Genomic DNA, 24,425 nt, shown 5'->3' with positions numbered 1-24,425 from the left:
TTTAAGTAAATATACTATCTACATAAACCCTAATTGTTAAGTATCATTACAGCTTACGATATATCATACAAAATGTCATTAGCTTTATATCATATAATACAAAATTATTTCAATCATTTCTACTGTATTTATACTTATACATCAATATAATACTAATATATTTTAAACTGTCTACAAAAGACAAACGGATATCTACTCAAGGGACGACGAGAATACTAAAAATTGTACTCCTTCGGTTCCAAACACCATGCAATATTTCTTTTTTATTTATCTCAAACTCATTGCAATATTTTCAAATTTAAAAATAATTAATTATGTTTTCATAAATATATAAATATATAGTTTACTTTATCTTATCGTATCACTCAAATGAAAAAAATATATATATACATTTTTCTTTCCAATCATATCATCTAATCTTCAAACTATTTTAAATTATTCTACTTAATAGTACCTACCTAAATTCTCGTATCGAATTCATATGTTGTATGATGTTTGAGACGGATGGAGTATATAATATATGTGAAGTTTGAACTTAAGCCCAAGTTCAAACTTTGGGAAAGCTGAACTCGAACTTGAATACGAATCTAACAAATCGAACTCAAATTATCATTTTAATTCAAATTTTAAACAAATCGAGTCGAGTTCGAACAATAAATACTCAAACTTGTTCGGCTTTATGGCCGCCTTAGACGCCATAGAAAAGGCGAGAAGATTTGTCATAGCTAGGACAAGCAGAGTGTCTTTTTCAAGCAGGATTTGATCGACGTGTATTTATGTATTCCTAGTAAGTTGAATCACCAACTTTATTTGCAGCTCTACTTACAGGTTTCTTTAAGGTTAATTAACAATCTCTGTAGAAAGATCCCAAGAACTTGTCTTTGATCATCTACTAAAATAGCTTTTGAAAATGATTATCCTGACAAAGAATTAAACTTGAGATAAAAAGGACAAAACAGTAATTTCACCACGCCAGGAACCTTCATGCAGTGGTTCATACCCTTTTTTTTTTTTTTTTCCTTTGCTTTCATGAGAAAAGCTACTTTGGATTCTTCAATGGAATTCACCCAAAAATCAAGTCTTTTTACGTCGGCTTCTCATTATATAATCATCTCCATTTCCTCCTCTCTCTCTCCCCCTCTCTCTCTCTCTACATTCTTCATAGCTAAGGAAGAAGATAAGTGAAAAAAAAAAAAAAAAAATGGATGACAAGAAGCTAACTTTCAAGAACAAATCTCTCTTTGGTTGCAGAGACATGAAGAAAAGCTTCTCACAGTTAGCAATGGATGAGCTCTTCGCCCCCGAGGAAGACGACGATAAAAGACTTCTTCAAAAACCCGACGATCAAATCTTTGCGGCTAACAAAAATGCGCATTTTGCCTCCAAAACTACGGTAAATTTCGCGCGATTTTGTGTTTCGAAGTGTGTATTAGTTCAATTGTGATATCGATGGTTTCCGCGCAACTTGATCGAATATCGTTGGAAAAAATTTGTTATCCATCCATGCAAGATGGATAAGAGGATATTCGAATATTCCCTAAGTGTATATATATATATATGTATGTAAACGTTCTCTTTTTAATCGACGAAAAAAAAGACTTAGCTTTATTGCAATTGGAAAAGCAAGAAATCTACACCACAGAAAGTTGCAGAACACATCAGATTCTCACAATTGAAAAGAACCATAGATCGATTCGAATCGAGTACAATCGAACGGATGTGTATCGACTCTTTTATCCATTCGAGTAGGCGACGAGTTTTCGAAGAGATGTAGAAATCAAGAACAAATATATATATATATATATATAAGTGAACTTGGCTTATTCTTTGCTGTGGAATTGCAGGTTTTGAATGACTTTTCGAGTAGTATTTTCTCAGACGAGAACGCGGCGTTTTGGTCGCCGAATCTCGACTCAAATTACTCGAAGGTTTCAGCATCTTTCGACTCGCAATCTTTGATTTGCGGTGAGTCTATGTTTCGAAGATGTAGTTCTTGCTGATCTTTTAGTTCGATTCTTTTACGCTTGTCGTGTTCCTCTGTTTTCTAGTCGACAGCTCTGATTCGGGCAAGAATCCGACGAAGAAAGAGAAAGGAGGCGGCGGTAGCAGCGAGCAGTCGGATGAGGAAAGCTCTAATCCGATCGAGACAAAGCGCGCTAAAAGGTTTGTGTATATCACTTGTAATGATTTTCGAGGTCTCGAAGAGTGACATCGTGTGTATGCGTGGTTTTTTAGGATGTCTTCTAACCGGGAGTCTGCTCGGCGCTCGAGAAAACGGAAGCAAGCGCATTTGGAGGAACTCGAACATCAGGTATGGATGTTGCTAGACATCGAATTCGAATGATTCGATGATTTGATTAAATTCGATTAACGATATACCTACATTATGAGTTTAGGTCGAGCAACTACGAGGAGAGAACGCGTCGTTGTTTAAACAACTTGGCGACGCATCTCATCAGTTCAAAGAGGCGACGACCAATCATCGAGTACTTAAATCAGACGTGGAAGCGCTAAGAGCTAAGGTAACCTAAGCCATATTTGCTTCATTTATATTTTACTCCCTCGATGCCGTAGAAAGGTTACAGTTTATCTTTTTTACGTAGATCTTTTAATATTAGTATTATATTGAGCTGCAGTGTAAAAAGACAAAAATACTTCTATTAGTATTGTGTAATATATAAATAATGACATTTGTGTAATATAGTGTATGTTTGAAAAATATTTATTATGTTAGGTAAGTAGTACAATTACTGAATTAAGAAATGATAATTTTGTTTTTGGAACGAACGAAAATGAAAAATTGACAATCTTTCAATGGGACGGAGGGAGGGAGTATTAATATTGATAATGTGTCATCTTTTGTTATATATTATATTGTCAATATTCTACTTAAATTTTAAATTCAGCACAGCAGCTGCAGTTCAAATTGTACTAACAGCTTCATAAATTTTAGGTGAAACTAGCCGAAGATATGGTTATCCGCGGCTCGTTCACCTCCGGTTTAAGCCATCTTATTCAGAACTATCCAAACGCTCCCCAAACGTACATGAATCACGAAATGAACGCCATCGGCGCCGTGTCTACGCGTGGAGATATCTCTGATCCGGCTTACGGACTTGGAAATGTGAACAATGTCATCGACGGAGTTGGCGATGTCTCGGATATTTGGCCGTAGTTTGATCCTTTATGTATTTACCTCATGTTTGAATGTGTTTGTTATGTTATTTGTCTATCGTGTAATGTTTTTGTTGCGAATTTAATCGGTAAGACGATGAAGTTAAATTCAACAAATTTCGTTCGGAAATAAATTAAACAAATTTTTAGGCTAAATATTTCAACAAGCTAACAGAGTTGGTGCTATGGCGGCAATGAAAATCCTCAATTGCCATTTTCGGCTCCGGAGGGAGGAGATTGAAATCAGGATTGTAAAAAGACCAAGACGATACTTAAATGGTAAAGAAAGATGAAAACAGTGTTAGAAAATCCAGAACATCAATAACATACCTTAGGGTGTGTTTGTTTGGGGGTTTGGATTTTGAGTTGGGATTTAAATAGTAAAAATTTTGAATTTGAATAGTTGTATGATGTGATATAAATAGGTGCTGATGTGATGTTTTGAATGTAAAATTGATTTTTAGTATAATATAAAAAATGAAAAATAGGTGTTCGATTTGATATTTTTAGGAAAAAAAAATAGGATGAATAATAAGATTTTTTTGCAAAATCTTACAAAGAAAGACCCTAAAAGTAAAACATATACATATAATTATAAATAATACCTAATTTATGTATTTATAGAAAATTAATAATTAAATACAAAATATTATTATTATTTTTATATTAGTATATTGAATATCGAAATATCAAAACAATAATCATACTTGTTTTATCGGTTTGACAATGAGATATCTCTTTGCTTTTTTATTGTTCAACTATTATGTATTTGTATTTTTAGTATTTCAAATTAAAATAAATATTATTTTTCAATAATAATATATTATATTTTTTCATAAAATATCGTATGAAAATATTATATAAACAAAAATTCTAATTAAATATTGATGTATTTGTTATTTTATTTTTTATTTTTTTATATTAATATATTCCATTATTTCTCACTATAAAATTTTAGTTGGGCTAAAATCGAAAATAATTGGGCCTTAATTTTTTTCCATAGGCTGGCCCATCAAACCAGTTCATCGTTGAAAGAGCTTTGACGATCCGTCGTCTTCCACAAATTCTGCAGCAATCGACGTGATGCGTAGTGTTCATGGCTGAATCGACGAAAATGGCGTGTTATGCCCTCATCGTAGCTCTTCTCTTTATGTTCCGTACGGTTCTTGTCGTCAGTTCATCCAGAGTAGTCGCCGGCAAGGCATGCCGGAGCCAGCCGGCGCCGACGACCCTCCGCTCCGACCAGATGACGGTGATAATCAGCGGCTACTCGGAGCACCGGATCCCGCTGATTCACTCCATCGCCGCCGCGTATTCGACTTCACCGTCAGTTTCCGCGGTGATCCTCCTCTGGTGCAACCCTTCCACGTCACACCAAGTGCTCTCCGACCTCACAAAGAACCTCTCCGCCGCCGTCCTCCGCGCGCCGTCGGCCAGCTTGAATCACAGGTTTTACCCCTGGAATACTATCCGGACTAAAGCAGTTCTCATTTGCGACGACGACATCGAACCCGACCCGAGCTCCGTCTCCTTCGCCTTCACTCTCTGGAGATCCGATCCGGATCGGGTAATCGGATTCTTCGCGAGGTCGCACGCGTACGACATCGCATCGAAAACCTGGATTTACACCATGGAGAAGCAGAAGTATTCCATCATCCTCACCAAGTTCATGATTCTAAACAGGAAGTACCTCGTGAACTACTCGTGCGACGAGCAGTACTCCATGGCGAGGAAAATCGTGGACGACGCGAAAAATTGCGAAGATATTCTGATGAATTTCATTGTGGCGGAGGAAACACAATCAGGACCATTGATGGTAGGAGTGAAGGGCGGCGGCGGAGTTAGGGATTACGGCGATGCTAGAAACGACGGCGTATCGTCGGAGGGAGTGAAGGAGGCAGGTTTGAGCAGTAGATATGGAGAACACAGGAAGAGGAGAGGGCAATGTATCAGAGAGTTTCATAGGGTATTGGGGAAGATGCCATTGAAGTATAGCTATGGGAAAATGGTGGATGATGTAGGAGAACAGGGGCTGTGCCAGAAGGGTGGAAAGATTGTGCTCTGTGATCAACAAGATTTTAGGTGAATTGTTTAACCTTGTTCTTATTTCAGATTTAGAATGTGGTTTGATCTAATTTATTTATTTGAAAAAGGATTAGAAATGTGGATAGGGTGGAAAGATTGTCCTCTGTGATAGACAAGATTTTAGGTGAATTGTTCAACCTTCTTATTTAGATCAATAATGTGGTTTGATCTAATTCATCGATTTGAAAAGGATTAGAAATGTGGACAAATTCTTCCATAGGATCCTAAATATGGGAAAGAATCTTGAAGTGTAAAATATTGTCATAATTATGAAAAGTATTGGATGCTGAAATCTAAATCACCATCCATTTGTCTTGATTGATACCTTACTATTGTTGACATTTGTCTTAATGGCAGGCAGCAATGACCAGGAAAATCTCTACCTACAAAACTGGGAGGGCCAAAGATGAATCCCTTTTTCCTCATCTATGTGCAGAAAAAAAAAAAAAAAAAGGGGGAAGAGAGATTCCTTGAATTATCTAGAATTTTATTTTCATGTGAATTCGGAAAGAATATACAATTATTGTTAGGTGAAAGCATCTAGAGGTTTTTGTCCCAGACCAAATGGTTCCAATCCCTCAAGAACTTCTAGATCATCAAGAAAGGAGCAGGATTGTTGAAGTTATTTATTGATTTAATTATTTATTTATAGAGGGAGTTGAAAAGAGGAGGAATGTGGCCTACAAATGGGATGCAATCGATGCAGAAATTGGTTGCTGTGGCAATAGACAGGGATAAGGGCTGCCAAGGTGCCCTCAAATGGGCTGTTGATAATGTTCTTGGCAGGGGCCAGACAATTGTTTTGGTACATGTTCGAATGAAGCCATCAAACCATTCCCACAGTATTAATCTATCCCAATTCTTTTTTGCGAATTTTCGAATGCTACATTTCCTGATTTCTGCCCTATTTTCCATGGAATAACTTGGCCTCCCCTAGATAATTGACACAATTTGGAATGTTTTCCCTTCCTGTTCCGTGGTGCATATGAAATAATCGTATAACATGCTTTTCTGTTGCTCCATCTAGTGTTTGACGCCGTATAATTTCGATTAATGAATTTAGTTTGTAGAATTGATGGCTGTCTTCATTAGCTTGAACTAAGTAGCCAATCCCCTAAACTTTACTCAGCTAACAATGTATTTGATTTTGTTCCTTCACACAGGGTTTCACCAAGTTCCCGATGAGCAAATTCAAAATGATGCGGATTTGAAGGATCTCTTCCGGCCTTTCCGTGTCTTCTGTACACGCAAAGAGGTGGGTATCAAGAGATTCATATATTATTCCGTAATCATCATATACACTAGAAATGCTCGAGAACTCTTATCTTTGGTGTGGAATGAAAATGAAACACTGCAGCACTGTCAATGCCTTAACTCACTCCTTATTTTTGTTTCCTTAGATACAATGCCACGAAATTGTTCTCGATGAGACGGATGTAGCAAGAGCTCTCATTGAATTCGCAAAACAGTCTTCCATTGAAGTAATGGTTGTTGGTGCTGCATCAAAAGCCAGCTTCTTCAGGTAACCTATAATGTTATTTCCTTTGCGTTCTTATCTTGCACGTCGCTTCCAGCGGAGTTTCTCATCTAATGCTGCATTTTGGATTAGCTAAAAGTTATTTTATCACAACATTTAAATTAAGTTAGCATTCATATAAACAGATTTAGAGTTAAAGACATTCCCGGGACTGTGTTAAAAGGTTTACCCGATTATTGCACCGTATATCTCATCCACAAAGGAAAGATCTCATCTACACGGTCTGCTTGTCGTCCTGCTCCATCCATCATTAGCCCACTTCGCGGCAAGCTCATGAGTCTAGCCAACAATAGAGTCAACGGACCCGATCCAGCAATGCCGTGCAGCACTAATTCCAAAAGTCAGTTGCTGTTCTATATCTTCTTTGTAAATTTTCCAAGTCCCCTAATTACAAGACCATCTTCGATGATTATACGCAGGTTCATTCTCAGGAAATTTTAGGCCGGGATCAGAGTTATCGCCACTCTCGGGAAATAGCGATGCAGGCTACAACAAGTAAGTTCTATGAAGCAGCAAAGCATCACACTTTTTAGTACGAAGAATAAGACTATTCGATGTCGTTCAACTGCCCTCACCTTCTACCAAAATAAACAGGTCCCCACTTGCTGACCAAAGGTTCCCTAATGAAAGACCATATGAAATCTCGGAACAAGAAACAGAAGGATCCTTTGCCAACACGGGGAGGAGAAGCGTTGAGATGTATTCAGCATATGAGAGTTTCGAGAGCGGTGTTACTCCTCCTCGGCTTTCTGGAATCTCTGATATGGATTACCAAAGCATGGATTCATGGCAGAATGGTCACAAATCTGAGGAGGTAGGGCAGAAATCTATAGACGCAGGATTCCCAGTCGAACTCTCTGTTTCTCTCGAGAATGATCATACCTTGTTGGGATCAACAACGGTCAGGACTGTTGCATTAAGGCCGCATACATCAAAACCCTTTAGTACCATTACCATGCATATTAACAGTATTCTTTCGATTGCAGGACGAAGTCGAAGCAGAAATGAGAAGACTAAAACAGGAACTAAAGCAAACAATGGATATGTACAGTACTGCGTGCATGGAAGAGCTCTCGGCCAGGGACAAGGCAGGAGAAACTTCACCTTGCTCGAACATCAAATCTATGTGCCTTTTCATGACCTTTTTTCGGATGTTACAGGCAACGGCGCTCCAGAAATGGAAGATCGAAGAAGAAAGGAAGGTAGAAGAAGCTCAATTAGCAGAAGAAGCAGCCATGGCTGTGCCAGGAAAAAAAATGGCGACGACTGAGGCTGCACTCCAGCACGCCGAAGCAGCTCAACGGCTGGCAGCTCTGGAAGCCGAAAAGAGAATAAATGCAGAGAAGAAAGCCTTACGAGAAGCCGAAGAGAATAATACGATGCTAAGCTCTCTAACGCAGACGGATATCAGGTACCGGAAATACACAATCGAGGAGATTGAAGTCGCCACGGAATACTTTGCGCCGTCTAGAAAGATCGGAGAAGGAGGCTACGGGCCCGTATTCAAGTGTTATTTGGACCATACTCCTGCCGCCGTCAAGATCCTCCGGCCTGATGCTACTCATGGTCGGGCGCAATTTCAGCAAGAGGTATACAATACGATACATTTCTTAGCTCGATAACCACTTTCATGGTGATTTTACGCTATATTCTTTTTTCAACGGCAGGTCGAAATTCTAAGCTGCATGCGGCATCCGAACATGGTTCTACTTCTAGGAGCCTGTCCTGAATACGGTTGCCTAGTTTACGAGTATTTATCAAACGGAAGCTTGGAAGATCGTCTATTCCAGCGCGGGAAGACTCCGCCGCTGTCGTGGCGGCACAGGTTTCGAATTGCAGCCGAGATTAGCGTCGGCCTACATTTCCTCCATCAGAACAAACCCGAGCCACTGGTTCACCGCGACTTAAAGCCTGCGAATATTCTGCTCGACCGGAACTTCGTCAGCAAAATCAGCGATGTCGGCTTGGCCAGGCTTGTTCCTCCGTCCGTAGCCGATAATGTCACTCAATACCTACTGACGGCGACAGCTGGAACTTTCTGCTACATCGATCCGGAGTATCAACAGACCGGGATGCTCGGCGTGAAATCCGATGTTTATTCCTTAGGGATCATATTCTTGCAGATTCTTACGGCTAAGCCGCCGATGGGCATAAGCCATGTTGTCGCGAGAGCAATCGAGCAAGGGAACTTCACCAAAATTCTGGATCCTTATGTTCCCGATTGGCCCGAAGAAGAGGCCTTAGGCTTGGCTAAATTGGCGCTTAAATGCTCCGAGCTTAGACGGAAAGACAGGCCGGATCTTGGGAAAGTCGTGCTTCCGTACTTAAACAAGCTTAGGGAAATGGCTGACGACAACGTGTATGAACCTGCGAATGGCTTCACGACTGCCTCTCCCGGCGCGACTCAAGTCTCTATGTCGAAAGTAAGTCGAACCGTCTTCATTTAATGCTTTATGTTGTTCGATGCTTTCGTTCCTAAGGTTAGTTATTCGATCTTACTAGTTTATACTTTTAGGTGAGATAATCATATAATATATAATATCAGAGGGGGATTTCTGTGGCCGTATTCGGCCTCTCATCGTAAAAATTGTCGTGAACTCGGCTCGGTTAAAGCTCGTTCGCAAACGTTAACAAGCCGAGCTGAATAACATAAACAGGCTCGTTTGGTTAACTAACGAGCCCGAGCTTTGTTTGCGAATGTTCGTTTAAATAATATATTTATTATAAATATTATATATACATATAAAATTATAATTTATAAATAAATAAAATATTAATTTAAAATATATAAATAATATAATTTTAAATTTTCTTTTTAATGTATATATAAATTTTAAAAAAAATGAGACAAACGAGCTCGAACGAGCCAAACACGAGCTCAAACAACAAAAAATTTTAATGAGCTGAGCTCGAAAGCATAACAAACGAACACGAATTTTGTTTGCGAATGTTGACGAACATTTAAAATTTTGTTCGGTTCAACTAGTTAACAGGTCTACGTGTAAGATTTATACGTGGCTTTAAATTTGTATTGTTACTAGTTTAAACTTTTAGATAAGATGGTTATTTATCATAGGTTGTCACTCGAAAATTTAGTAAGAAAAACCATAGGAACATGGACTACAGCGTAACATAGTATATGCTACGAGATGATTATGCTACTATTCTTTCACCCAAAGGACCAAAATGATCGTCGACAATTATATTTTGTCGACAATAGTGTTTTTATGCAGTGCGTTCGTTCTCGGACGTTTTGTTTCTTGAGTTTTCCGGCGCTGCATTTTATTCGAAATGTCTACTTGTGTAGGGGGAGTTGAGTTACCCGCCATCGGCGCAATCGAGCACCGGTGGCTGATGTACGAGCAACCGTAGCATGAATGCAGTTATAGATGCTGAGACAATGAGTTCCATCATGTTTGTATACGGAGAATCGGGCCGGGCTCGGAGCCTTTTTGTTTTTCCGGCATGTCGACGGTGGCGCCGCCGCAGCTGTGCGTGCTTTGGGAGGTTCTTGGTGTGTGTTTTTGCACCATGTAGAGGTTAGATAAGCTCGATAGTTTGATGATGTAATTAGGTGTATTATGAATCAGTTTATATAGATATTTTTACATTTTGCCACTTAATTATTAGTATTTTTGTTTTAAGAAAAAAGAAAAAAGCAAAAATCACAATAAATATAAATATACTTTTCACTTATAATAAAGCATTTCATGAAATACTTATTTTTTTGCTATTGTAACTTTTTTTAAAAATAATAAAACTTCTGTATAAGTGGAGTCTTATTATTATACTTTTATATATATATATATATATTATGGAAATTGTAGTAAAATATTTGATTTGTGTTTGGTTTAAGTTTGAAATTAATTTAATTTTAATTTACTTTAAATATTATTTTGATTTAATATTTATAAAAAAAAATAGTATAATTTTATTCATAATTATATCAAATGTAAAATCAAAATTAAATAAACATCAACCCCAAAGGAAAACCGTAAACATAAAAAATAATTCAAGATACCGGAAATATGACTATTTATTATTGTTATTATTATTATGATTTTGAAATTTGTAGCGATTTTTTTTTTTTGAAAAATCTAAAATAATGTAATTAATTGACTTTTGAAAAATTTTAATGTGAAAAAAGGAATTCAACGTAATTCCAGCCAGACAGCGGTAGAAATAAATTATTTTGTTGTATGGTCTATGGCCCTAAAATTTGACCAACTATTCGATGCATTTGCCAACTCTCTCTGTCTGTGCCTACCCATTATTGTTAAATAAGTGAATTAAATGCATTGACATAGATCTATCTAATTTTTGAAATAATAGTAACATAGATCTATACAATTTTTAAAAAATTAGTACTTTTTATGCAAAATACAAAATTATCATTTAAAACAATACATACAAAATACAATTCACATTTAAAAATAAAATAAAACCTAAAATTTCCTAAACACATTAAAAAGCACAAACAAACACATCCTTAAATTTCCCATAAAATGTCACCAATAAGAATAAACCAACTCCCCAACTGTATAATTCTTACTTAAAACGGTCCCCCAATATCCAACGGCAGTTGCCGCCAACGCCCGCAAGCTTTAAAAACCCGGTCCAGTCCAGTCCCCCCCTAGACGGGTTTACGACCACATACAATAAACGCACACAAACACGTCCAGATTCAATGAACCCGCACATGGGTGAATTTCAAACTGCCATGTGCGTGTAACTTGAGGACGCAACGTAATTAATGGTCCATTGCTAGCATTAATTAACCCCCGCGCTCTGTTCTGTAATTATTAGGTGTAGATTAGTTCAATAAACATTACAATAATCTATAAAATAAAAATAAAATAAAATAAATAAAGGTGTGAACTAACGCAATCCAATTCTCCCGTACACGCGGTTTTTCAGTTTCCTCCTTCCTATAAATACCACGATTCGCTCCAACGGAAACCACCGAATTGGTCCGCGACGAAATTGCAGATTCGGAAGGGGGAATTGGGGAGATATTCAATCCGATTCAACCTCTCAAATCTCTCTCTCTCTCTGAGCTAACTGCTTGCCGGATATCTCATTCTGCCTTGGGTAATCCGGCGGAGAATTCATTTCGATTGATCTGAATTTGTGAGTTTATTGTTTTTTTAGGTTTTTTTCTTCTGTATTATTGTGTTTTTGATTGATTATTGTGGATTTAGGTCTAATTGGTTGGTTTTTGGCCAGGATTTGAGGAGAGAGGAAGCTAAGATGGTGTTCTGGGTTTTTGGATACGGATCGTTGGTGTGGAACCCTGGATTTGAAGTGGATGAGAAGGTTGTAGGGTTTATCAAGGATTACAGGCGTGTATTTGATCTAGGTATGGAAGTTTTCATGATTGTTTGGAGGAGATTTATGTTTGAATCTGCTTGTTTGTGTTCCATGATTGATTGTTTACAACTAAACCCTAATATTTGGGGAAAAATGATTACGTTATTTATGGCGGTTGTTGTTTGTGATTTCAGCGTGCATTGATCATAGGGGCACGCCAGACCACCCTGCCAGGACCTGCACCCTGGAGAAATGTGAAGGAGCTATCTGTGTGAGTTTATTAGCCTAATTTGCTTGCAAGATGCAAGCAAATATCATTTCAGAGGATGAATTTTTTGTGTAATTATTGGAGTTCTTATTTTTCAGTGGGGTGCTGCTTATTGTGTGCGTGGCGGGGAAGAAAGAGAGAAGGAAGCCATGGAGGTACTACTACTGCATAACATTCGATCATCATCGAAACAGGCTACCTATTAGCCTCTTGCTAGTAAAAAAAAAAAAACAACTTTATGAACTTATGGTGGTTCTTTTTGTGTTTATTAGTATCTGGAAAGAAGGGAATGCGAGTATGACAAGAAGACATTGGTAAAGTTTTATAGAGTAAGTCGAGCACAGGCGACGTATTGTTTTCTGATTATTGTAAACATGGCGTTCACACTTGTGTGGTTCTCTGTTTTTTTGTTATGCAGGAGGGTGATTCTGATGTGCCCTTCTTGGCTGATGTGATAGTGTAAGTATTTTCCATGTGTTTTTCATTCGGGTCGATTTATTACCCGAATTGGCCTTTAGGGATAATGTTTCTAATAGCTTCTTGTTTGAAACTTTAGGTTCACATCGACCCAGGACAAGATATCGAACAAATACTACTTAGGGCCTGCGCCACTGGAAGACATGGCCTGGCAAATCGCGACAGCCTACGGTCCTTGCGGGAACAACAGGGACTATCTTTTCCTGTTGGAGAAGGCCATGTTCGATATAGGTAAAATGGCTTATTGCATTACCACTAAGAAATTTACGATGTTCATCAATTGACAATGTTATTGAAATTGGGAAATGACTGATTGTGTGATTCAGGTCATGAAGATGACTATGTTATCGAGCTTGCGAATGAGGTTCGGAAGGTTCTTGGAATGACAAAAGGCGACTCTCCTAAGGAGAAGAAGTTGCTTGGCGCTTCTTATGTCCCCCTTAAGTCAAATTTGTCACCCCTCAAAGTCAAGGCTTTAGCTTGATGAAGGTTCCATGGATCTAACTTGCACTAATAGAAGAAGATTTGGGTATGATGATGAAGGTATGCTCTAACAAAAGTTGCTGCTGATTTTGACTAATTGTTTTTTTTCCCTCTCTCTATATTTTGACAAAGTTGTTGATGAAAGTTGAGAAAGTCAAAGTTGGGGATAGCCCCTTTGAGGATATTGTTGTAACACCATTGGCAATGGAGGATATGATATTTGACACATTCTTTAAAGATATTTTCATACAGTCCGGAGACTTGTATGGTTCTAAATTCTAATACAACATAATAATTTTAATGGAGTTTCACAAGAATCAATATGAACAAACACAGGTTTATATCTAAGAATAATTGGTTCTAAGACCGGTAGTTCTAGGCTTCTAGTAGTTTTGGTTCTTTCGAATTTCGATTTCTATGACCATTAGTGTCATTGATATCTAATTATGATGATACTTCTGGCCTTTGAGAATGGTCCAAGCCCTGTAATCATATGCTATTAAGGGTAGTAGAAAGCACTCTAACTTTTGCTAATATAAGGAGATGAGTTGAGTGGTGCAATTCTTACCGGTACAGCTGCTCGGCTAGTACAACCAGAGCGATTTCATGGTTCAACACCAAAGACGACAACTTGATTGATGCATTGGCCCGTTCTCTTAGCTGTCTTCCGTGACCGTAAGGTCCACCAATGCAGAACGTGATGCTCAATGCTCCCTGTCGAGAACAAGAAGTTTATCCAAGACAAGAATTAGAGTAAGGTAACTGAAGACCTAAACACTTTCATCATAATTCAAGAATTTGGTAGGAGTTCCCAGAAGAAGATAATGCAAATATACTCAAATCATTACTGAATTTCCAGCATCCGCGATTATGGAAGCTATTTGCTCCGAACCCACGTCAAGTCCGCGCTCATCCAACATCACAACCTGAATTTAAAAGTCGGATGCCTTAATAGAACACCAAGCTTAAAAAGTAAATAATTGTGTGATTCAATTTGTTTTCTGATGTCTTACTTAATTCTAGTCTGATGTTATATATTATACATAGACAACTTGCCCGCGGGAAGTCAAGAATTACTATACAAAAGCACAGCAAAACGTATGTTACTCAGAATGTAAATGATCACATATTGGAAACCACATGATCGGAATACACATTAATCAAGACTTACCCATTCACTGGATTTGATAAGATCCATTACAGCCATATCTTCATGATCAATCTGAGCCCTCACATCACTGTAAACATAATAAAACAAGCAACACTGTAAACATTCTTTCGAAAAATACACAGACAGACTTGAGGATTATTCGAAAATCATTTTCCACCAACAGGTTTGTGTTTTCATTTATATCCATAGCCAGAGAGGGGAGCAGGCCTGTCCATGTAACGAATCGTGGATGACTAACAAACATGAACAAATACTAGACTGCGTTAGAATCGATCCTCCGTGTGTCCTGGGGAATCAAATGTCCATGGAAGATTAGCAAATGAAAGGCTCTTATGAAGAAATTTTGTAGAATTAACCATGGCTTCTCACCTCACTAGCAAATGGACTTGAAAAAGTAATTTGGGATCAAACCTAAGAAAAACTAAACTAAAAACCACAGCACTTATCCATGTCTATTAAATCTTCTCTTTATCCACTAATCATATGTAGCATACCAAGATGACTAATCAATAATGCATTTGATTTTACAATATTCAGATAATCTACACAGAAAGCAATTGACAGCTCACCGAGCATTTCTAGGGTTAGACTTCACTCGAACATCCACGACGGGGCAATAATGCTTAAGCTTCTCAATATACTCGTCAACTATGAGCTGAACCCCCGCCGACCTCTTCTTCCCCACAGTTAGAATCCGAATTGGCAGCGGTCTCTGCAAACACAAACGCTTCGGACTAAAAAATAATAATAAGGTTACAAAAAAACAATATCGACGATGGAGTCAAATTCGAAGTTTTCACCACCGATTGCCCAGCGTGCTTGCACTGTTTCCCTGATTGATGAATGATAAATGCCAAACGATACCGATTAGATTCACCGCTAATAGTAAGATCGGAAATCGGCGAAAGAGGTTAACCTGGAGCAGGAACGTAGGTCGCTCTGCAACTGCTACTGGCGAGGAGATGTGCTCCCATGGAAGGAGAGGTTTGCCCCAAGGACCAATGATCCATGATCCTGGATCCGCTGAAAATCTTTTATATGTGGGCCTGGACGAAATAATTGGGCCTAGAATACTCGAAGCCCCATACATTTAAGGACTTCCCTGGGTCACGTGCTTGATGCGTGCGACAGCTAGTAGCTTCCAGAAACGTCGGGATTGCCGTTCCGGAGAGAAGCTGCCTGTAAATTTTCACCGAATCTTTTCTCCGAGTGCCTGCAGATTGTGCGATAGCTAATCGACGATTCGTCTGATCCGAAGATTCAGGTAGGTAGTTGTGTTTTTCTCCTCTCTCGTCGATGATTATGGGATTGATTGATTCTGTTTCGAGTCTGAGCGAAATAACACCTTTTGCTGAACATTCTGGCATTATTTTTTGTATTATACTTTGAATGGAGGATAGAAGGATGCTGAAATGAACATCTTGTGTTTGCTATATTGGAGAAGACTTCGTTTTGTCCACAATTTATAGTATTATAATCTTGAACAGAACGGGTGCTAGTATGTCTGAAAGGTGAATGATATTATTGAATCTGTATGTAGTGAGAAACTTGGGGAAGACATCTAACCAATTTCTGCCTTTGGTTTGAGAATGTGTACCTTTTTATTGTATTCTTTTCCTGCTTTTTGTTCATGTTTATGATTTAGAATAATCATTTTTGGATAATGAATGGACTACAAGTGGCGGTGCTTGTTGTTCTATGTGTACAATTTTGCAAGCAGATGTTGAGTTGTTTCTGTGTTGACAGATTGAAGATAGAAGAAGTAGATAAAGTGATGTACAGAGAAGTGAAATCCAAAGTTTGCAGAAACTCTTCAAAAGTCACCCATGAAAAAAGAAAAGTGCAAATTACCTAGAAATGCATAATATAGTACTTTATGGGTGTGTTTACTATGCTTGATAGGATGCGATTTTATGATATTTTTTTATTAATCTACATACAAATTTTATATAATCTCATCCTACTCCTTATAGTAAAAAACTCTGAATCGTAGGTGATTTCACTGATGGTTCTAAATCTTGTAACCAGTCTACACACATGAACGAAAATATCCACGTAAGAGGTATCTTGGCATGTTGGAAATGTTGGTATGCTCTACTGAGCTTCAAAACTGACCCTTTGAAGTGTCAGTAATTTTCCTAGCCTTTTCGTCGCTGATGTGTTGGTTAATGTTTTTGTCGTGATGGCTTCGTTAGATGTTCTTCTGCATTGGTATCCTGTTTTTCTTTAGATGTTTCATCAAAAGGTTTATCCATCTAGCTATGTTTATTCTCTCATAGAAAAAAAAGTCTCAGTATATGCCCGAGTCCTGTGAAAGACTCAGCTGAATATACATATATATATATATATCTTTACACAGATTGGCTATTAGGAGTACACATCAGATGATAAGTTCTCCGAGTGTGAAAATTTTATCCACTGTGATGTTTGATACACAAGTATATTCCATGGAACAAGAAAGTAATGTTGCGCTATGATGTTTAGTTTTTGTATAGTCAATATTTTCTATATTTAGGTAATGTGGATTTAAGAAGCTTCTGAAATGCTGTCACAGCTGTTGTGGCATCAGGGAATGTCAGCCTACGAGAATGTAGTTGCTGGGAAGCTGAGGTTGAAGGGAAAACCTTTGAAGGTTCAACATGGTAATGTCCAGAAGAAGAAAAAGAAGGGACTTAATCTCCTGTCATCTGCTGCAGGTCGAGATGATGAATTTGCGGGTTAGATTCACATACAGATTCGAGGATTCATTTTCCCCTTATTCCTGAGCCCATTTTCTTGATTCATTTTACAGATGCAAACAATGCAGTAGCAGAAGCTCTTGCTAATTTGGACGCGAACGGAACTGAGGTGCAGAAAGATGAGGAAGACACACGCCTCACCCCAGCAGAGAGACGCTATCTGGAGCAGTGCCAGAAAATCGAGCTCCAAAGAATTGCCAAAGCTGCTAAGAAATCTCACCGCGATCGTGTTCAAGAGTTCAACCTATACTTGGCTAATTTGAGCGAGCACTACGATATCCCTAAAGTCGGGCCTGGTTGACGACCATTGTTCACTTCAGTTTGGTATTTGTTGCCTCCTCACTAATTAAATACCATTCTTGTACAAAAATGGATGCACTAATTGTGTGTATGTTAACTTGAACTTCCATGATTACTTATAATCCATCTATTGTTTCGACTTGAATTGACACAATTATCTTCCAATTTATTGGTTGCTGATCTAAGAGTAACAGTTAGAGTCGGGCACTGCCGAATTTGTTTGCTTGTTTAGCATGTGATATTCCCTACACTCATTAAACTGTTTCGCCATCGCAATTAGCATAGTACTGCTTCTAAAACCATCTTTATCTTGCATATGAATACATAGATGCAGAAATCTTCTAGTAAACATACAAATATACCACTTGTAATGGTGTTACATCTCATCTCCTTTCTCACACAGTGTAGTGCTGTTGAATTGTGTCGATGTCCAATCCCTTCAGCTTCACAACTGATTCGACGTGGCCCTTCAGTGTATTCAGCTCCCTCAGTCTGCATCACAGTTCAATGAGGTGCACATTTACATTTATGCATATGTATATATTGAGTGAACTTAATAGGCTCAATGGAGTCGACATACCTTGCAACCTCAGCACGCCGTTTAGCTTGCTCGGCAATCTCAGACAGCTCCCTGTAACTGCTCTTTTCTGGGAAGAGGCTAGCAGTTTCGGGTGGCTGCAGCCCATGCAATGTCCTCTGCGCGGCTGCCCACTGTGCTTCCCTCTCCTCTTTCCCGTAGTTGGATTTTGTCGTGAAAGCAGTCTTCATACAAAAAAATGACGTTTTACCCATCTTTAGGTAATGATCTGGATAGAGGAGTTTTTTTTACAGTAAGATATGCTTGGAAAAGCACTGTACCTTGTTCTCTAAAAGGTTGTCCCATGCTTTCCCACTCAGGACATAGCGAATGCCGAACTTGAGGATGTCGAGAGGGATGTAGGTTACAATGCTGTAAAGCCAGATGATGCCAGCCCATCCCCAACCGCAACCTTGTATCTTTGCGAAAGCCCAGTTGGCGTAAACAGCAATGAGGGTTGCAACCTATCACCAAAGGAACGAATAAGGTAGCTTTATCGTATCATTGATCAATTTAGGGGCACCATATGCGTCGAGAAGTTCTCTTTCTATGAGCACTTACCAGCTGAGCTATGATGAAGGCACAGAGCAACAGCAGTCCCGGGCGTTCGGAGTAGGACCAACCCCGGGAGCGCGTCACAAAAATGAGAGCTTGGCTAATTATGCTAACTTGAAGGTACAATGCTGCCATGATCTCCCCTGAACTGTTCCTTAACGAGCGTACGCCAAATTTGTCCTGCAGATGGTGTTATGAGTTCAAAAGAGATCCCTGCTGGTTTTGAGGGATGAAGAGATAAATCCGGGTTGATTCGTGGAAAATTTGTAAGACAGGCGGCCTACCGGGAAGAAATCAGTCTCTTTCACTGTCCAAAAGAAGAACACTGTCCCTATAGCCAAGTATGCTCCTAAGACTATTCCAGTGGCAAAGATCTCCCTTAGTTTCCAGCTGTCTGGCATTGGCGACGGCAGTACTCTATCTTTCGAAATTGTCATGATGGTCCCTGCAGGCATCCCGGAAAGTCGAGCAAGGGTATGATACTGGTCAGAGTATGATTCTACAAATGAGGATTGCTGATGAAAACTGATCTTACCGTCGTTTAGTATAGCGATGATCAGAATCAAGAATGGTGCGAAGTCGAATCTCCATATCAATGCGATAAGCATGAAGCCGAGCTGTGTTCGATGCATAGGAAGGAATTATTCATTGATCGAGTGAGCAGATCGAAGTGAGCAATGGATTCTACAGAAATCTTACCACGATACGGATTGTGATGGAGACGGCGTATATCTGCAAAGACAATGGAAAATTCTAGATGATCTTCGAGGCTTTCAGATTTAAGTTGATAAAAAAGTATGGTTCAGTTCACTCACCGTGTAGTTTTTCATTCTCTGGAAGATAGCCCGGCTGGTAAGAACTGCGCTGATTATGACGCTGAGGCCTGGTTCGGTTAAGACAATGTCGGACGCGCTTCTGGCAGCGTCGGTTGCATCTGCAACGGCTATCCCAATGTCGGCCTTCTTTAGAGCCGGAGCATCATTGACGCCGTCGCCAGTCATACCACATATGTGCTTCCTTTCTTGCAGCCTCTTCACGATTTCGTACTTGTGCTCTAAAGTCACAGCAAAGATGCGATTAGGCGCGACACTCATATGCAAGTTTCGGTCGTATAGAATTCTTGCTGACCAGGAAATACTCCAGCGAAGCCATCAGCCTTCTCGATCAGCTCGTCTACAGGAAGTCCGGCTATAGACTCGTCTTTGTCTTGGCCGAGCAACGAAGAAGACGGGTACATGTTTGTGCCCATTCCAAGCCTCCTCCCTGTTTCCTTGGCAATGGCGAGCTGGTCGCCTGAGCGAGGAAAAGAAGTCGGATCAAGTCATGCTTCGTCGCTACCGGAGGAATTTTAAGGTTAGATTTCATTACCGGTGATCATCTTTACATTGACTCCTAAGTACAGTGCTCTCTTGATAGTTTCAGCGCTGTCGTGCCTCGGTGGATCAAACAACGGCAATAAACCGACGAGTTGCCACGGCCCACCCGGGCTCTCTTTCGTTCGCTCGGGAACGTCCTGTGACAAGAAGACATGAGGATTAGTTTATGAAGAAAATTAGGGAGAAGCATAAAATCGAGAAGGCGCGAAGACCTGTCGGGCTACAGCTAACGAGCGAAGTCCCCGTTCTGCAAACTTATCGATGAACGAATGGACCTTCTTCCGGACATCTTCCTTGCTATTACACAGCACGAGTATCTGTTGCAAGAAACAAGGTATAAGTTGTCGTCGATGAGCGTAGTTTCGAGAATTTTGAAACGGAGGAGACCTGCTCGGGGGCGCCTTTGCTGGCACGATGCCAGTTTCCGTTTCCGTCGACGTAGGTTAAGGCTGTCCTCTTGTCGACGGGATTGAAAGGCAGAAAATGAACCTCCCGTATTCCGGCTCTCGCCTGTCAACCGATCAAAGAAAATTCTCTGAGTTGACGGTCGAAACCAAATAGCGGAATGCATCGAGTCGTACCTCTCGGGGATCGGCAAGCATGCCGACAATGGCTGCGTCGATGGCGTCCTGATTCTCCGTCCGCGACGCCCTCGCCGCGATGAGGATCACCTCCTCCTTATCCATCCCCTTGACGAAAACCTCGACGAGGCTACGGTCGACGGTCAGTTTATTCAACGTCAGCGTTCCTGTCTTGTCGCTGCAGAGGACATCCATCCCCGCCATCTCCTCTATCGCCGTCATCCGCTTCGTGATCGCGCCCTGCTGCGAGAGTCGGTGGGAACCGATGGCCATCGTGACGGACAAAACCGTTGGCATGGCGATGGGAATCCCTCCGATGAGGAGAACGAGCAGGTTGTCGATCCCGTCTCGGTACTTCCTGTGCTGAATCGGGTACATGACGATTATCTCGATGATTATCCCGCCGAGTATCGAGCAGATGCAGAAGTTCCCGATCGCTGTGAGAACCTTCTGGAAATGCCCGACCTGGTTCGTGCTATCGACCAAATGGGCAGCCTTGCCGAAGAACGTGTGCACGCCGGTTGCTATCACGACGGCTTCGATCTCCCCCTGCTTGCACGTCGAGCCGGAGAAAACCTCGTCGGAGGGGTTCTTCGTGACGGGTAGTGACTCCCCCGTCAACGCGGATTGATCGACCTTCAACGGATCACCGTCGAGAAGACGGGCGTCGGCGGGGATGATATCCCCGAGCTTTATGCTAATGATGTCCCCCGGGACGAGGATCGATGCGTCTTGCTCGGTCCATCGCCCGTCTCTCAAAACCTACAATCGCGCGATGAACGAACAAAATTTTAGTCGAAAAAAGGTTGACGGACATGTTCGTTCTATCGACGTAGCGAATCTGTTGCAAACCTTCGTCTTGGGAGCAAGCCCGGCCATAAGAGCCGCAGCCGCATTTCCGGCGTTGTTTTCCTCGACGAAGCTGATCGTCGAGTTGATAACCAATAGACACACGATCCCGACGAAGTCTTGCCAGTCAGGGGGCCTCCCGCCCCCATTGGCGAGGACTATGGCCATCAAGGCCGCGGCCTCCATGACCCACGACAACGGGTTCCACATGAACCCTAAGAACTTGAGAATCTTGCTTTCCTGTTGCATCTCGACGTATTATTGCAATGAATTTGTTTCGATTATGAAATGAAATGAAACAGAGTGTTGAGATAAGGTTCAAGAAAACCGTCGATGATTCTAACCTTTTTCTCTTCCAACTTGTTCGGGCCGAATATGTGGAGCCGGTTCTCGCCTTCCTCGGAGGTTAGGCCAGCTCTCGTGCATTTTAGCTGCTCGAAAACTTCCTCTATCGGGATCCTTTCCTGTCGAATCGAAAATGTAAATATGCGTCATAGCTGTTATAAAAACTTTCGGTCGAATTTAATAGTCTGCAAACTAAGTTCGACAGAATAAGTTACATTAGGCGAATTATGTGTGGCAGACAAGAACCATGGAAACCTATGATCTCACTCTTCCATTTTCATCATCACACTACCTAGTCATCTTTATGGGATTAGTTGATATTATATTTGCTAATGTCAAGACTTACCCAAAAAATATATATATATATATTCTTGACAAGTTACTCATGTTTAAAAGATAATTATAGTAAAAACAAAACAAAAAAAATTAAAATATATATTATACTTCTTTTGTTCATAAAAAATTAAATTCAATATGATTTGATACGAATCGTAACAAATATCGTTAAAAAAAATTTGTTTTTAATAGTAAAAAACATAAAAAAGTAGTATGTTAAAAAAAAAAAAAAAAAGTATATATTATAACAATCCAAAAAGAAAGTAAATATAATTTTAGATAAGGGGGGAGTAATCAAAATTATTTTCGTATATATACATGTATTTTCAAATAAATTCAAACTAATATATATATATTCAAAAATAGTAAAATGCAGAAACTAAAATTCTTTTGAAGATTGATTATAATTTTTTTACTAAGCAATTACTGTTACACTCTATAAAAAATAATAATAATAATTAAAAAAATAAATATATATATAATTTTTTTTAATAAAATTTTACATTTAAAATACTATATAAAATAAAATCAAAGTGCAAAATAGCACACCCTTATCCTTAATTTCACCCAACTGTTTTAAAAAGGACAAAAGACAAAAAGTGATGGAAAATAGACATGGACATGTGAGTAAGTTTACTTGCGAATTAAAGATGTAACTAAACTCTACCTTTTAATGTTCCCTTTTTTATTGCAATTTTTTAGGCATTCATAAGGTTATTAATTAAACTACGAAACCCTTTTATGGTTAAGTAACTTACAATGGGCAAAATTCTCTATCAGGGATTTCTTCCTCCACAGAAATATTCAAGACTACACATAACAAATATTATGCACATTCATAGTAATTAAATTTATTTTAATTTTTTTTTTTTAAAAAAAAAGATTTACTTGTAAGATATGTTTGTGTTAAATTTCAAATTTAGTTTGATAAAAATACTTATGTATATTTTGCTGAAGTGGCAATATTGAAGAAACTCTATCATGCAATCTTTGTTGCTAATGCTGTTAGTTAGTTATTAGCATTAAAGCTTTTTTAATCTGTATTAAGATAACTTAAGCAACAATTGCTTTTTCCACAATAATAATAATAATAATAATAATAATACAATAATTAATAATAAATAAATTAAATAAAATAGATGTATGAAACTTGGGGTTTCAGAACAACATGAATTATACTAAAAGAGCTAATATGTAAATATATATATATATATATATATATAGTGATGGGTTCTATGGCAATTAAAATCCCCTAAAGTTTGTCTAGATTAATGATTATTAACAAAATTAAAGGTTTGATTGGTTGTTATTTGAAATTAATTTGAATACCATGTTAATTTGTATTTTTATTTATATAATATTTTACCATTATGTTTTGTTTGAGAAAATTGTATATTTTTACAAGAAATCGTATATAGTGAATAGTACTTAGTTCAGTTTGAAATTATAAAAGAAAAAACACTAAATCATTTGCTTAAATGACTTTGTAAGAATTATGAACTTGAAACTAATATGATATTTTATGACAATATTAACATACTTTTATAAAGTGTTGCGATCATTGCATGAAAAAAAATTGAAATAAAACTTGAGAAAAATAGAGAAAATATAAAGATGGGTTTGGGTGTGAGTGTACGAACCAAATCAACAGCTTCATTCTTGATTTCCTCCAGAGTGATGCTCTTGGCGTTGCTGCCCATCTTCTTCTTATCAATTTTCTAAACAAAAGAGAACCTCTCAATAAATAATACAATCACACAACACAACATTCATTGTTATGTATATATATATATATATATATATGCCAATGTCACGTGGGACCCACCTTCGAATTCAATTTTTACTGTAGACATGAGAAAAAATAGAATTTAAAAAAAAACAAAAAAACTCATATATATATAATACATATGGATAGTATATGAAAAACAATCACATCATAGCTAGGTATGAATAAGTTGAAATAATTATGGAAAACATTCCACCTAAATATGAAATAATAATTAGGCAACTTGAAAAAATAAATAAATAAAGTGTATGTATTTGTATATATAGATGGTTGGCAATGGATTAAAGGGAAATGGATGGCTAATATCCACCGTGATGCAATAGGAAAGCCAAAATAAGCTTTTTTACTGGCCTCATCAAAATGCATGGCATGGGGCGGGTGGGGAGTAATAATTAATTAAGATACATTTTTTTTTTTTTTTTTTATAACCTGAGAATTCGCGATCGCTACCGAAAGTATGCACCGATTAAACCCCCA

At 38.7% G+C, this 24,425-nt stretch overlaps 5 protein-coding genes and 1 long non-coding RNA gene across 17 annotated transcripts; 5 read left to right on the top strand and 1 right to left on the bottom strand.

Moving 5' to 3' along the window:
• Positions 1 to 1,127: 1,127 nt before the first annotated feature.
• LOC127255759 (bZIP transcription factor RISBZ4-like) lies at positions 1,128 to 3,260 on the top strand. Its single transcript, XM_051281477.1, has 6 exons — positions 1,128 to 1,393; positions 1,845 to 1,965; positions 2,049 to 2,163; positions 2,236 to 2,311; positions 2,397 to 2,522; positions 2,954 to 3,260. The coding sequence occupies exons 1-6, from the start codon at positions 1,202 to 1,204 to the stop codon at positions 3,173 to 3,175; spliced, it is 852 nt and encodes a 283-aa protein (XP_051137434.1). The 5' UTR covers positions 1,128 to 1,201; the 3' UTR covers positions 3,176 to 3,260.
• Positions 3,261 to 4,253: 993 nt separating this feature from the next.
• Positions 4,254 to 5,719, top strand: LOC127255612 (glycosyltransferase family protein 64 C3). Its single transcript, XM_051281239.1, has 2 exons — positions 4,254 to 5,256; positions 5,617 to 5,719. The coding sequence occupies exons 1-2, from the start codon at positions 4,271 to 4,273 to the stop codon at positions 5,624 to 5,626; spliced, it is 996 nt and encodes a 331-aa protein (XP_051137196.1). The 5' UTR covers positions 4,254 to 4,270; the 3' UTR covers positions 5,627 to 5,719.
• A 146-nt stretch (positions 5,720 to 5,865) lies between these two features.
• Positions 5,866 to 10,502, top strand: LOC127255610 (U-box domain-containing protein 52-like). The gene is made up of 10 exons (XM_051281236.1): positions 5,866 to 6,101; positions 6,423 to 6,514; positions 6,660 to 6,781; positions 6,922 to 7,136; positions 7,216 to 7,291; positions 7,391 to 7,697; positions 7,783 to 7,884; positions 7,957 to 8,385; positions 8,464 to 9,219; positions 10,104 to 10,502. The coding sequence occupies exons 1-10, from the start codon at positions 5,933 to 5,935 to the stop codon at positions 10,149 to 10,151; spliced, it is 2,316 nt and encodes a 771-aa protein (XP_051137193.1). The 5' UTR covers positions 5,866 to 5,932; the 3' UTR covers positions 10,152 to 10,502.
• Positions 10,503 to 11,164: 662 nt separating this feature from the next.
• LOC127255613 (putative RNA methyltransferase At5g10620) lies at positions 11,165 to 15,535 on the bottom strand. Of its 7 annotated transcripts, none has more exons than XM_051281240.1 (9): positions 15,422 to 15,535; positions 15,306 to 15,337; positions 15,075 to 15,232; positions 14,667 to 14,738; positions 14,506 to 14,572; positions 14,183 to 14,260; positions 13,903 to 14,048; positions 11,680 to 13,817; positions 11,165 to 11,589 (listed from the first exon to the last, which is right to left on the bottom strand). In XM_051281240.1, the coding sequence occupies exons 1-8, from the start codon at positions 15,513 to 15,515 to the stop codon at positions 13,775 to 13,777; spliced, it is 690 nt and encodes a 229-aa protein (XP_051137197.1). In that variant the 5' UTR covers positions 15,516 to 15,535; the 3' UTR covers positions 11,165 to 11,589; positions 11,680 to 13,774. The 7 variants fall into 7 exon arrangements, with proteins under 7 accessions (XP_051137197.1, XP_051137199.1, XP_051137198.1 ...); XM_051281242.1 differs by having other exon boundaries at positions 15,075 to 15,217; XM_051281241.1 differs by having other exon boundaries at positions 15,309 to 15,337.
• On the top strand, positions 12,029 to 13,585 carry LOC127255615 (gamma-glutamylcyclotransferase 2-1-like). The gene is made up of 7 exons (XM_051281247.1): positions 12,029 to 12,155; positions 12,301 to 12,377; positions 12,473 to 12,529; positions 12,647 to 12,703; positions 12,793 to 12,833; positions 12,931 to 13,082; positions 13,178 to 13,585. Exons 1-7 carry the CDS (start codon positions 12,047 to 12,049, stop codon positions 13,333 to 13,335), a joined length of 651 nt encoding a protein of 216 aa, XP_051137204.1. The 5' UTR covers positions 12,029 to 12,046; the 3' UTR covers positions 13,336 to 13,585.
• On the top strand, positions 15,493 to 22,109 carry LOC127255616 (uncharacterized). 6 transcript variants are annotated; one of them, XR_007839671.1, is made up of 7 exons: positions 15,493 to 15,769; positions 16,252 to 16,385; positions 16,499 to 16,567; positions 16,865 to 16,965; positions 17,060 to 17,201; positions 17,297 to 18,341; positions 18,441 to 22,109. It is a non-coding gene; the product is annotated as an uncharacterized LOC127255616 (long non-coding RNA). The 6 variants fall into 6 exon arrangements; XR_007839673.1 differs by lacking the exon at positions 16,499 to 16,567; XR_007839669.1 differs by having other exon boundaries at positions 16,499 to 16,965.
• Positions 22,110 to 24,425: the final 2,316 nt, after the last annotated feature.

The sequence above is a fragment of the Andrographis paniculata genome, unplaced genomic scaffold (assembly GCF_009805555.1).
Source record: "Andrographis paniculata isolate CXL003 unplaced genomic scaffold, ASM980555v1 Contig54END, whole genome shotgun sequence".
NCBI classification, from domain to species: Eukaryota; Viridiplantae; Streptophyta; class Magnoliopsida; order Lamiales; family Acanthaceae; genus Andrographis; species Andrographis paniculata.
This window is presented reverse-complemented; position numbering and strand designations above follow the sequence as displayed.

What these genes read in the sequence shown, in the direction of transcription:
- LOC127255759 (XM_051281477.1), top strand. Translation starts at nt 1,202, where the DNA reads ATGGATGACAAGAAGCTAACTTTCAAGAACAAATCTCTCTTTGGTTGC. An exon ending in CTCGCAATCTTTGATTTGCG is followed by an intron (nt 1,966 to 2,048) that starts GTGAGTCTATGT and finishes TCTGTTTTCTAG; the next exon opens with TCGACAGCTCTGATTCGGGC. An exon ending in TGGAAGCGCTAAGAGCTAAG is followed by an intron (nt 2,523 to 2,953) that starts GTAACCTAAGCC and finishes CATAAATTTTAG; the next exon opens with GTGAAACTAGCCGAAGATAT.
- LOC127255612 (XM_051281239.1), top strand. Translation starts at nt 4,271, where the DNA reads ATGGCTGAATCGACGAAAATGGCGTGTTATGCCCTCATCGTAGCTCTT.
- LOC127255610 (XM_051281236.1), top strand. Translation starts at nt 5,933, where the DNA reads ATGTGGCCTACAAATGGGATGCAATCGATGCAGAAATTGGTTGCTGTG. An exon ending in AGCGATGCAGGCTACAACAA is followed by an intron (nt 7,292 to 7,390) that starts GTAAGTTCTATG and finishes CAAAATAAACAG; the next exon opens with GTCCCCACTTGCTGACCAAA. An exon ending in CCTTGTTGGGATCAACAACG is followed by an intron (nt 7,698 to 7,782) that starts GTCAGGACTGTT and finishes TTTCGATTGCAG; the next exon opens with GACGAAGTCGAAGCAGAAAT.
- LOC127255615 (XM_051281247.1), top strand. Translation starts at nt 12,047, where the DNA reads ATGGTGTTCTGGGTTTTTGGATACGGATCGTTGGTGTGGAACCCTGGA. An exon ending in CAGGCGTGTATTTGATCTAG is followed by an intron (nt 12,156 to 12,300) that starts GTATGGAAGTTT and finishes TTGTGATTTCAG; the next exon opens with CGTGCATTGATCATAGGGGC. An exon ending in GAGAGAAGGAAGCCATGGAG is followed by an intron (nt 12,530 to 12,646) that starts GTACTACTACTG and finishes TGTGTTTATTAG; the next exon opens with TATCTGGAAAGAAGGGAATG.
- LOC127255613 (XM_051281240.1), bottom strand. Translation starts at nt 15,515, where the DNA reads ATGGATCATTGGTCCTTGGGGCAAACCTCTCCTTCCATGGGAGCACAT. An exon ending in TCTAACCCTAGAAATGCTCG is followed by an intron (nt 14,739 to 15,074) that starts GTGAGCTGTCAA and finishes CATGTTTGTTAG; the next exon opens with TCATCCACGATTCGTTACAT. An exon ending in ATAAATGAAAACACAAACCT is followed by an intron (nt 14,573 to 14,666) that starts GTTGGTGGAAAA and finishes TTATGTTTACAG; the next exon opens with TGATGTGAGGGCTCAGATTG.